The 13234-nt window shown below is 35.7% G+C and overlaps 1 protein-coding gene across 11 annotated transcripts in view; it reads right to left on the reverse strand.

Annotated features, from left to right (window-relative positions):
• Positions 1 to 331: 331 nt before the first annotated feature.
• The window catches only part of REPS1 (RALBP1 associated Eps domain containing 1), a 62321-nt gene continuing 49418 nt past the window's right edge, over positions 332 to 13234 (reverse strand). For 9 of the 11 annotated variants that reach the window (XM_083857299.1, XM_083857298.1, XM_083857295.1 and 6 more), the window contains 7 exons: positions 12864 to 12982; positions 12046 to 12110; positions 10811 to 10996; positions 9526 to 9621; positions 8774 to 8922; positions 8007 to 8112; positions 332 to 6951 (listed from right to left, as the gene is read on the reverse strand). In XM_083857299.1, coding sequence (XP_083713425.1) covers positions 6883 to 6951; positions 8007 to 8112; positions 8774 to 8922; positions 9526 to 9621; positions 10811 to 10996; positions 12046 to 12110; positions 12864 to 12982 — 790 coding nt within the window. In that variant the 3' untranslated portion in view covers positions 332 to 6882. The remainder of the gene's footprint in view (positions 6952 to 8006; positions 8113 to 8773; positions 8923 to 9525; positions 9622 to 10810; positions 10997 to 12045; positions 12111 to 12863; positions 12983 to 13234) is intronic. The other 2 variants (XR_014589574.1, XM_083857293.1) reach the window with 2 other exon arrangements.

Below are 13234 nucleotides of genomic sequence, written 5' to 3' on the forward strand. Positions count from 1 at the left end.
GATGTGGGATGAGATGCAAAGGTCAGAGGGACAAGGTGGTGGCATAGGTCCTCTGCTGCTCTCAGCTGTCCTGGCCCCACGGGGAAAACCTGCAGTGCCAGGGACTCATGTGGCAGCAGAAGCCAACAGGAAAACACCATGGAGGAAACATGTCAAAGAAATTAAGGAATACTCCTTTGGGAAGGATTGATTCTGCAATGGAACCAGACACGGAATGGAACTTTGCTGAAATAAAGCTTTACAAAGAGACTTGTGGCACACATCCACAAAAGCTCTCTCTCCCATGGTTGTTTTTTGGATTTTTTTTGTTGGCTTTTTTTTTTAAAAAAAAAAAGAAAAACACATTTTTAGTAGTTGTTACATATAAATTTTGAATCTTAAGATTTAGTAATTTTAATGGACCATAATTTTCCTACTATTTAGAAATAATCAGATTAATGAGACCTCCAACTTGCAGCTTTTTAATCATATTAAACCAACAAAAACCAGAACATGAAATAACCAAGAACAATTCCCCACCAACTGATAGGCTGGGACCAGAGTGAATGAATGAGAATTATCTGATCACCCTGAACAATGCAGTATCACAGCATCACCTAAATACTAGAACAGATACAGTCTAACAGTTAAGCAAGTGCTAATACAAGAAATATTTGTACAGAACTCTAAAAATTGCAATGCTTATGTAAAAGAAAATAGGTGTGTGTTACAACAAAAATCTGTGCCATCTTCATGAAAATTTTAAACCCAAAATCCTACCCTACAATCCAAATCCAATCTACTTTCAATTTTAGAGAGTACTCACTTTGGATTAATTCAGATCAGTATGGCTTTGAGCTGTAACAGTTAAAATGAAACTCCCTCAAATAAATATGTAAAACTCTTTTCCATAAGAGGAAAAAAATATCTACATGAAGAGGTACTTGCAAAAAGGAAGTTTTAAAACCAAAAAGGAAACCAATGTTCTAAAAAGCTACAGGAAAAAAAAAAAAAAAAAAAGGATAAAAAGCCGTGACAAAATTGGTACTTTTGACATAAAAAGTTCTGGGACATTATCAATTTTAGCACATTTTTTTGTTAACAAGTTCACTTTGGAAGCAATGTGGTAAATAGCATAGAATCCATCAAAATTACCAGCCTCTTAATTTTGAGGAGGGGGAGAAAAAAAAAAAAAGTTATGTGAATAATTACTGCTTTTCCACAGGAACGTTCTTGCTTTAATTCTACTTTATCCCAAAAGGCAAAGTGCAGAGGAAACCAGGGAATATGTTCCTTTTAGGTACCATTCTACAGCAAAAGGACTTCTTGATTCTTCTATGATCTCTTGGTTCCTTCTGCTGAGAAGGCAGGTCACAATTCAAGTTCCTTCATGAGGGCAGTGAAAGACAATGGATTGAAGCTCTAAAAGAAAAGTTTGTTATAAACAACCATTCTTCCAAAGGCAGGATATGTAACAGAAAAAACAAATGACATGGTCGAGGCATGGCACTTCTGCATTTTCTTGATTACATTGAATTACAACTTCCTATGAAATTCCTTTAATCTTTTTCTTGAAATACATGCTGTATTTCCACACCTTGACTAACTCAAGCTTTCTATCAGCTCAAGCTATGCAAAATAAGGCACAAAAGTACTTTACTAGAGTGCTGAATTTCACAGCATTTTAAGGAAAGACACACCTAACTTAACATAGGGATTCCCAGAGTATTTCCTTTGACTGCTGCAGAGCAATCATATACTGCTGAAGCTCCTTACTATACATTAATTTCTAAGTCTGACACAGCCAGTAAGGGATGCTAAGCCTTCTGAAGCCTAGCCTTAGATGAGTGTTCACGGCAGCTGTTTGTAATACTTATTCTACTTCCTGGTCACCCAGGTGTCAGAAAAATAATTGATTTTCAATATGAAATGATTTTATTTTCTCAATACGTAACCAGTCTTTCAAATGCTAGTGTTCCTTACTTGCCCTTTGGTTGGATACCAAAAACCACAGGCTCCTTGCAGAAGAGTCCTGATCCAGAGTGCAGTTTCTTACAATGAACATGTTCCACCCCATGGACTATCCCCCTCTTCTGTCAGTTTAAATGCAACCTTCCTTGAGCCAAAGGAATAAAAGCAGTCACACTTCTGAAGTTAAAACTGACAGAAAGCAAAAGGCACCACTGCAGTTCTAAGGGATACACTAAGGAGTGTACATGCACTGCACAGTATGATGTATCTCCCACCTCCATGAGCTCCTCCACAGACTGGGAAACAATACAGCCACATATGGTTCAACAGCAGTATTGCCAGAATTTGGGGTTTCCACCACTGAGAGTCAGCCTAAATTGCTTTTACTATTTATGATTTCTTAATTTTGTAGACCTCTCATAAACAAAACCAGTCAGAACAACAGACTAATTTCAGCTGCTTCCAGATTAAATGCATCAGTATCTTTAAGAGTGAAAGTATCAAGAATATATTCTGCCAGAGATGAAATAGAATTCATCTAGCTTTCTGTAACCCAGTATGCTGATGAAGTGTGATAAACAGTACTAAGTCTTCTTAAAGCTCTGGATTTAAGCTGTGAGATCATAAACATCACATTTCATAGAGTCACAATTAAAATTCTTTTTGGTACTATAACTAAACAAAGGCTGTTTTGGACAATAATTTAAATGCAAGACATTGAATACCTGTGTACCAGTAGGCTGGAAAAAAGTACTGTGAAATCGCTTTGAAACATACTAATAGTGTACAACCAGATATAACTAGTGTACAGTCAGCATATGCTTTAGGTACAAATGTACAATCTACCCTTAAAATAGAAATTGCACCTTTAAAGCCCATTTTGCTAGTTAAAAGATATATTACTGAAAGGAAATTACACAGTATTCAACTTCCCCCCTCCATGTCCCCAAACAAAAGCAATTAATTCAAAGATTCCTGTAAAGTTAATATTTTGCTTGTATTCTAGCTATCAGGACGACCCTGTATTGTCTCATTTGGTCATTGTTATCTAGACATTATTAGCATCTCTCCTATACAATCCCTAGTTCATTGTTAAGACTATTAAGAGAACATGGCATTTAAATTTTTTTTTGTTATTAGATAAGTAAAGTCCTTGGTTTTCGTGTGTTTTCCTCTAGATAGCTACATGATAAATGACTGGTACATCAATATACAGGGCAATACAAGATGCTGCATAAGCATCCAAATATATTCAAAGTACACAAGTTATTTTTCCATCTTCCCCACAGAGTAAGAACTGCATTGTTATGACTCAGTTGGAAGTAATGTGCTTTTGCAACACATTACAGTTTCATGAAATTACATTCCACTAGAAACTAAGACTAGAAAAGAGCTGGGAGTCAGGAGACAATGATTTACTATTTTTTACCATTTTAGGAAAAAGTGATTAAGGCTAGGCCACCCATAAAGTGACATTTAGAGACAAACTGCACAGCTGAAATCAGAAGAATAATTCTCAACTCTGCCCTAAATGTAAAGAAACACAGCACACCCCATCCATAAGGGACAGAGACATGTCACACAAGAAACAATGCTGCAAATTTATTTTCTTTAGTTTTAAGTTTTTATAACCTCAACTTTGTTTATCCCACATAAGACATTTTCAGTAATACGAGATCATCTAGTTCATCACAATTGCAAGGAAAATGAGGTGCATGTGAAGTACAAAAAAAAAATTGAAAATACTCGCTTATATTGGATAGACTTAGAATACTGCTCAAAACAAAGCAGCTTTTCAGCTTTTTACCTTTGCATTTTGGAAATCTTCTCTGCAGTCCAAAGATAGGCAATGAATGGAGAAAAAAGGAACTCCAAAGCAGGTGGAATGAAGAAAGAGGCACATTATTAGGAGACACAGAAGAACCGCAAATCAAACAAGAAGAGATTTTTCCAGTGATAAAGTCCAGAGAAAAACATTTTCCACGTGTTTCAGAAAGGCCTGCTGCTGTCCATCCATCCATCCCAGCTGGGTACATGAATCACACTCCATACTATTTAGTAGCCTACATTTATACTTGCAATAGAGAGAGCACCTCTTTTATACTGTACACAATTCCTCGCCCCAAAGAGCTTACAATCTAAGTTCATAAAAAAGAATGCATCAAGTAGCTGGATCAAGATCAAAGAAATGGAGAAGACAGGGAGATAATTTTATAAGGGATTAAAGTTGGGTTACATTACTAAGTGAGGTAACTTCTGAACATCATTGGCAGTGATGTTCTTAAGACATTAAGTAGTTTTTCAGTTAGAAGGTCTTCTGATCATGAAAAACTGGTTTAAAATGTACAGAATGATGTATTGAAAGTAATCCACAAAAATTCTTAAAAATACACTTGTTGGCAAGACACAAAAATGTTCAGATCGTTGAAGTTCTTCACTTAAGACGTTAACTTGTCATTTTTTTAGGAAGATGTGGATGTTAGAGAAATTCATATGTACATGTAACATTTGAATGTAAAAGACTTTTTACATTTAAGCTTAAAATGTTAAATTCTGATTTAAGAATCCTGTTGCTATGAACATAGGGTTAATACTTAAATATTAATATGAAAATAGTGCTATTTTAAAAATGTATTTTAAACTTTAAAATAAACTATGGACAAGATACAGTTGGTTCAAAAAATCAACATTCTTTAACTGCAGTGACTCACTTTTCCCACTTTTTAAAAAAGGGAAGAACTTTTTCCCACTCTGTTCCTGCTACTTGTCAGTCATTATAAAAGTGATAGGTCCATCAACTTTAAAGTGTTTTACTTTGGGAGGGTTTATTGGTTTTGCTGGGTTCTTCTTCACATTTCCCTATTCATATATAGTTTTCTGAAGTCAAAGCCTTGCACTTTATATATAATTTATATGTCACTTTTGTGCCCATTTACCTATCATTTCTTAATCTCTTTACATGCAAATAAAAACTACCATCTTTCATGCAACTATGACATCCTTTCACACCAGAGAAATTTGCTTTGGATTATATAAATAAACCATGTGCAACACTTTCATTGCATTTGAAAAAAAGGTTGGAATAATTATAGTAGTAAAAATTCACCATAATTATCCAGTTTGTTTATGATAACCAAAAAGAGAAATACTTGTTTTTCACTGTAACAGCATAACCAGTGGTAAGTCTGACTTGACCTATCCTTTTGGAAGGGAAGATTTTAAGAGAATTTCATTTATGCACAGAAGTGAGACAGTGTTGTTAAGGACTGCTAACAGAGGATGATTTATCTTTAATTTTTAAAGGAATTTTCAAGGAAATCAAACCAGATATTAAGCCTAAAGAACTATAAATATATTTGACTCAAGTCAATACTAACATTTACTTTTTAGAAATTACATTTGTATTTGATTTTCTTATAGGAGGATACAAAAGGAGTATAGCCACAGATTACCAAGAGAATCATTTCTGATCAACAGCTAAAAATGAAGGAAGAAAATGGCCAAAAGATTACGATCAATCACTTCTTGTACATGCCACAAAATTACAAAAAAATTATTGGCAAACCTGTAATAAAACCCTCCCCCTTATTTGAATGAGTTTCAATTCCCAGGTAAAGATGAATCAACAAAATTAAAATATTGTGCTGTTTTATTGGTGTAAAAATCACACAATTGCTAGTTCTGATTCTGCAGAGATACATCCATGCAGTTAAACATCTATGATCCCACAGCCAGAAGAAGCCATTAAATAGAATATCTGCTGTTAGTCAGCAATTAATGCAAATTTACATATGAGATCAAAATGTGTGTATCGTACAATATACAACAAATCCTAATACAGTACATCAACCTGAAGAGCAAGATACACTCAAGGAACTCTGTTAATAGTGAAGCCTGTCTATATGCCAGAGAAGTAAGGCCTGGAAACAAGATGACAGAAAGTACCCCAGAATTCCTAAAAAGCAAAACTGTTCATGTTTTGTTTTATTTTATTTTTTTTTTTTTTTTGCTGGGAAGTAGAAGTTTATAGAGGTATTGACACATTACTTGACAATACAACTTGTTATAGTGAAGACTGGTGGATGTGATCTGCTATTAAAAGGTAACGTGTGAGACATGCAATTACAGGTGGTGCTTAGATAATGTGCAATTAATGTTTGGGACCTACACCCAACTCTTTTCATGAAAGGGAGAACTAAAGAAGACCTGTTTGATAAACTACCAATTGTGCCATAAATGTTTCTACGCATGCGGCTGAATCAGGATCATGAATGGATAAAATGTGAACACCTGGCAATCTGTGGTTACATACTCTATAATGTATGCAACAAAAATCACAAAATCCAATCCAGTTGATATGGCAAACAGCCTGCAAGAACTTTCCCAACCTGAGTAAGCTGGGGAATTGCAAAGAGGCAGGCTTTCTAGAATTGTGAACAACTTTCCAATTGTGAAAGGCAGCTTGGGAAGTAACATTGGCTGATAACGGATTAGTAGTTTGTCTCTTTTCTGGCACAATAAAATAAATGCCATAGTGAATGAAGAGTTTATGTGCTTAAAGGTTAAAATCAACTGATTAGCAACTCTCTTCCGCAAACATGTTTCAACAGGAAAAAAAAAAAACCCACAAAAAAATTCCAGTTGGAAATTTTGGCGACAAACTCTGCAAACTCAAGTCCAACAAAGATCATGGATGCCCACAGAAAAACATGTGAGAGGCAGTGTCACATTCAAGGAAAAAGTAGTTTGTTTTTTTTCTCTCTGTACTGAAATTAAAATACTTAAAATACAAAAGTGGACAAATTGACAAAACAGAACCACAACATTTAATGTAGAATAGAGTGCACTGAGCTAGATGCATGGATATTTAAATAGGCCTTGAAACCAATACCCCTTTCAAAATTAGTAAATTCACAGTTAACGGCAGTAGGCTTAGAGGTGAGAGAAGGGTCGAAGTTGTTCCAGTTGGACTTCCAGGGAGATTCTCTCTTCAAGAACATCCTACAAAAGAAAGATTTTCTACTGACAGTCCACAGAGAATGAGTACTGAAAATTTCCTCATGCAATGAAAATCTTCAGTTTGAGAACTAACTTACAGTCTAGAATCTTGGTGACTTCCTCCAGAGACTGAATAGAAGATTGGCTGGCTGCTAATTACTTATCATTGAAAATCAGTACTTTGTTCCAAGGTGATGCCATTTAGTATTTTTATCTTTCTTTCAAATCACCCAATTCCAAATTTGTAACCAGATGCAAACCCAACTATGATAATTTCAAATGAAGTTGAAAATGTTAAGGGGGTAAGCTCTCACTTGAATTAAGAGTATTGGAAACAGACAATTTTCTTCCCCAGTTTTCCTCTTATGTGAATTTTATGCACCTCGACTCTCATAAACAGTAACAAGTGACATTCAGGCTTGAGTTTTTAAAATAACCTAACTTCCATTGTAGACATTATCTTATTAATTCATGTTTTCATTTAAGATATTTTTTAAAATATATTATCTTGATAGTTAAAATTAGATGTCTTAGGTAAGAAAGACAGTAGGTGAAAAACATTAAGCTGATACCTACAGATAGCTCCAAAACCATGATAGCTGACCTAGATAAACAAATGACTATTGTTGCACCAATTATTAAACTGCAAGTTTTGTATTTCAGGTTACTGTATTTAAAAATACTTATAATTTTAAGCCTTTAAGGCTTGCCTTTTCCTTCAAAAGAACACAAACCACTTCAGCTGCTCTTCTCAGTGCTGCTTTTGAAGTATGAGATGACCACAGCAGGTAACTTAGTATTAATAACATGAGGTAAAATTTTAGTGTAGCTAAAAGCAAATCAATACATTGAAAAATATGTGCAAAAGTGTGATTTGTAATTTCACAATGCTTGTCACAAATAGGTATATTCTATGATCTACAAAAATAGCTAAATATTTAATATAAATATCCTCTACTACATTTATCATTGCATTGCAGAGATGCCTGTTACTGTGCATCACTAACATCCTGCTCTCTGAAGCTCTTCTCTTAAATAGACAAAGACTAAGGAATTACCTTTAGTTGCTGCTGTAGTTCACTGTTCAATCTGGCCAAAACAGTGTTCGTTTCCTTATTACGTCTGATTGATGCCTGAATTGCCTTCTTGTCCTTCCCCACTGATCTGAGAATATATTAGAAGTGTGTAATAAGTAATTTTGCCACTTAGCTGAACATCTCACTTATAGTCCCCCTTCTTTAAGTGAATGGAATTCTCTTTTCAAAATTTTTTTTTACTTGTTACACTGTTAAATTTTCCCGCTTCTGTCTGGCTTGATTAACCACGTTTGTTTGCATGGACACACAGATATATACGTTTCATATGTGCACACAGTTGGTTTCAATCAAAGAGCATGCAGCGCATTTTAAAAACTTGTCATTATCAACTTTCTGAAGGCCCAACACACAAACCACATTCATTTTACCTCAAAGTGACTACTGCAATAGACTGTTTTCATGCTAGGACACATAGACTGCACATTTTGGACTGTTCATAGCAACCATTTAAAGTTAAATTCTACACCTTAGTACTTCCACCGCTTATTTCCAACATACTTGCAGAAGCTAAAAAGAGTTCACATTCCAAAATTCACAATCTCTTGAAAGTCTCCCAGGAGCAGAGGCTTTGGGATGACCTTCTTTAAAAATCAAAAACTTCTTAAATTGTTGAATTAATCTAAAATAAATACACCAAAATTGTTTGCAACTCCTGGAACAGAAAATGTGTATGCTGTTTAAATGTAAACTTTCCAGTAACAGATGTATTTATATACTTCTTGGGTTACCTAGGAATAGATGGCTGTGAAGCAAGAACAGCAGCTATGACACCTGTTTTCTGTGTATGTTCCTCAGCTTCAGGTCTTAGCTCATCTTCTGATTTTAATCTTCTACGAATAGGCTTCGGTGGTGGAGCAAGTGGGGTAGTGCCTTTACCCTGAAGAGGAAAACACAGCCCATTAATTCTCTGAAACTATGTTTTACTTGGATTATAGCCTGGTAGCTTGTGTTTCATATCCAGTTACTGAGACAATTGAATTTACAACCCATCAGGTATTTTCTGATGGACATCTAGCTGCATTCTCATTTGGTCTGGAAAAAACCTGAAGTACTAAATCCTGCCATGTGGTTTAAGGCTAGTAAGTTGCTACACACTGACACAGAACTGTGCAAGCAGAAACACCACAGTACAACTGAGTACTGTAAACATACAGCAATGCAGAGTACTTTCCCCCCAGTAATTATATGTCTGCAACCAGATCAAAAGCTACTGTTAAACAAGTTCTGCACTAAACATTTTAATCTGTTTCAAAGAAATTTGAAAACTTACAAGTATCTTTTATACTGTTTCAAGAATAAATCTAATCATCATCATCCACTGCAAAAATTCACCATACACATGCCTATTCGAAGCATCTATCAGGCCTAAGAAAACCGGGTTCAAGTGGACAGCTATAAAGCTGCTGTTGCAAATCAAAACAAAGATTTAATTTCATGTATGTCAGACAACTGTGCTTTGTTTCAAAGGTACTTGGCATACCGCACTACTGGGCACATTTGCAGGTGCTTTGTCTTCAACTCTTCCATCTGCTTTGGCAACTCTAAGAGAACTTGCAGAATCAGAGGGCTTTTCAACCTAAAGGAATATAAACTATATTTAGAAATCTGCTTCTTAACATATACTTCATTTGGCAGCAATTGGAATAAAAGCAAGTATGGTGTGCTCTGATAAACAAATACAGTTAACACCTAAAATTCTAGTTCAATTCTCATTTAGAAACGTAAGTCCAATGGCACGAGGCATTGTACAGCACAAAAGAGGCCGTGGCCTGATCACAAACTGCTGTAGCTGTTTCTGCTGTTACAGTACCACCATTATCTATTTCTCACTGCCAAAGGTTAATCCCTCCAATGGAACACAATGTGACTGCTCCACCTCAATGCAAAATGATCAGCAAGCTTAACTTAAGCAGTTTTCAGTGGCAGCTTAAGCTACCATTGCTGGTTTTGCAATGAAGTACGTGGAGAGCGCTCAAATGGGTCTATGTCACTAACCTCCCTGAACAAGTGAAGCAAGACCATGCTGTTGACAGAACTTTAAAGCACCAAAGGGACTTCTCTGCAAGCAAGGATGCAGAAGTGTCCCAGAGAACTTACAATGGGGATAAAAGCTATAAGTTATCAAAGGAGAACATGAAGTAGTTTCTGCAGCTAGTTATGACATTATTACTAAGGCTTCCAAACTTTCAAGTCCTTTGTCTATAGTAGGAAACAGGTTTTTCTAAACATCTTTAATGATAGAAGGGTGCCATAGCTCTATTCACTTTAGCTGTTTGTCCAATGACTGTGAAGAAAAGCAAATTAATGGAATTTTAGCAGATGTTTACAAAACATCACAGTCATCTCCTTTATTAAGGCATGTCTTTTTTAAGACCTGATTTTAAAATTACCGGCAAGTCATTTGGAAGGCTGGCAAGAATGAGCAGAAGAAATGTTTTGCCTGTGCTAAGGCTCAAATGCACCAACACAATTATGTTTGTGCCCACATATGCTAAGAAGCACAAAAAATTTTTTAAATTACAATCAAGAGCTGAGACAAAAAGAATTCCTTCTGCCTAGGTGTTTGGCAATTACTAATCAACTGCAGCAGTGTGCAATGTAATTGCTTTCTAGCAATGGATTGAGACATCATAAAAAACCAAACCAAAACAAAAAACCCAACAAACAATACACCACTGACAGAGAACAGCAGAAATAGGTATTAACAAAGTCTCATAACTGTTGGTAGTATTAAAGCAATTGACAAGATCTTCCTTTCTACTCACCTGCAAGACTTCTGAGTGTGTTTCAATTTCATCTTCTTCCTCTTTGTTTACACCTGAAACAGCAAATGCTTCAAACTGGCTGAAGTCTGCAAAATTTGGCTGCTCTGGTATTTGTTGAGGTGAGGTACTGGTATGAGCTATTAGGCCATCAGCATCCACTGAGCGATGCACATGAGGACCTGTGCCCTGCAATAAAATAACAAAAATATTTAGGGACAGAATGTTAAGGATTATTTGCCTTTTTAGTGGACAAAAATTTATGTCCTATCAGTAGGACAACGTGCATCTCATGCAATCCATGGATGCAAAAATATTTAAGAGAAAGGAAAGGCTATTATCCAGGGAGTAAGATCAAAGAGGGATGTAATGTAGCACTAGCTAGATTCATTGAACAATAGATATTTCTGCTGTGACATCGCCACTTGGGCTCTGGGGGCTTGGTACAGACTTTTAGTCTAGTTTCACAGGGAAACATGCTTTTGTAATCACTGTGTGAAATATGTCTGTCCTTGTACACTCTCTCCATCCCTTCAGATAATTTCTGAATCCTTGTAGATGATTTCTGAATCACTGACTGACTTCAATTGCTAGTAACTCAAATTCTAACAAGTAGTTGCTGGTGAGAAACAACTAAAAAGCAATTTTATTTGTCTCATGTTAGATCTGCACAGTTAAAGGAGCAGGTGAAGGATTCAGCTGGCTGCGACAAAGAAAAATCTTTTTCAAGATGTGCTTTCTACCAAATCAGCTGATAGCACTCAGACTACAACTGCAAAGATCACCAAGTCTGTGACAAGTGAAGAAGTGGAAAGACTCCTTTTGGAGGCAGGCATATTATGTAAAGCTCCACCCTGTGCCAGACAAATGCAAGACATCCCTTATTTTGCAAAACTTTGGAAAACGGCTTTCGCAGTCTTTATTGACCTATGTACCATACAGGAATATATAATGAAATGCAAAAGGATAACTTTTCTCTCTTTCCCACAATTCAGAGCTCCAGAGCCACTCATTCCTTTTCAATATCTTCTTTAATCCCCATCCATGGTTCCACTAGAAATATTTTTTTATTTAGGAAATACTAACATTTTGCTATAGTCTAGGTTTTGCCATCATTCACATCCTGGTGCTTTCAAAAATATATCAAGCGATGATACTCATTTTAGAGATATATTAAAATTCAGTTATATAAAAATAATGCACCAAGTTAGAATATCCTTTTTCAGAAGTGACATCACCTGTGAAGGCTGTGGTCTTGGAGGCACTGCAGGGGGATAGGCAACAACTCCAGCCTGTTGCTGTCCTGTAAAAGACACACACATTTGGCCAAGATTGTTACTCTGTACTTTACAGTGCTATCAATTTTTAACTGTCAACATGAAGAAATGCTGCATTTTGCCACATATTAACCTGTCATATTTCAGCTCATAATTGTAATGTCACCTCCATTCAAACTGGCAAACAGACAAAACCAGGATGAATCAGAACATGGATCTTGTACAGACATGGTCCTACTCTTCTGGTTTTAGTATCTTAGTCTTTGGGGGTTTTTTACCCTCATTATAAGCTCTTAGTATTTTCTCATACTTTGCAATCCTGAATTTAAAAGTACTGACAAGTCAGAACTCAAATAAAACTCCTTGAGCAGAGCAGCAGAAATGACCTTTAATCGTTTCCTCTGAAGCCAAATACTAAATACTCATCTTTAATACATGATTCCAAAAAGACTCCCCCTGAAAATTCACCAGCAGATGCAATTCCTTGGATGTGGGTATACAACCAGAATATTCCTTCCTGACTTTGTTTCCCAAATCCATCCAAAAAACTACAATGCCAGAATTCAGAACTGACTTTCAAATTAGCTACTTAAGTAAAGTGCAATATAAATTTTAATACAAACAATACAGTAGAATTACAACATTTGCAACTTTTTTTATTCAGAAGTGGTGCTTTAAAAACCAACACTCTAGATCATTCCTCAGAGAAAAAAAGCATTGTCTGTTTCAGGAATACATGTGCTGAAAAATAATATACACTCAGAACACAGCATATCTACCTGGGGGAACTGAAAAGGATCTGTTCATATCTAAAGATGATGACCGAGAATGAGAAGCATGAGGCCTTGGAGGGGGTGGTGGTGGTGCAGTGTTATCTGGAGATGTTCCTGAATGTGACCTGCAAAATACATGAAATTCTGTAGTCATTTTAGGTGGCTACAACAGAACTAAAAATCAAAAGTTCTTCAAAGCATGCAATTAAAAACCCAAGTTTGACAAAGGTAAAACCCCCGATTGCCATGGATTTTCAAGATTGCCAATAAGTTTTAATTAGTTTAAATCTTCCAGTATTCTTTGATTTTACAATAGTTTATATATTTCCATTTACTTAAATATCCCTTATTCAAATTATTCTTATATTATCACATGT

This window comes from Zosterops lateralis (assembly GCF_965231275.1).
Source record: "Zosterops lateralis genome assembly, chromosome: 3".
Taxonomy (NCBI): domain Eukaryota; kingdom Metazoa; phylum Chordata; class Aves; order Passeriformes; family Zosteropidae; genus Zosterops; species Zosterops lateralis.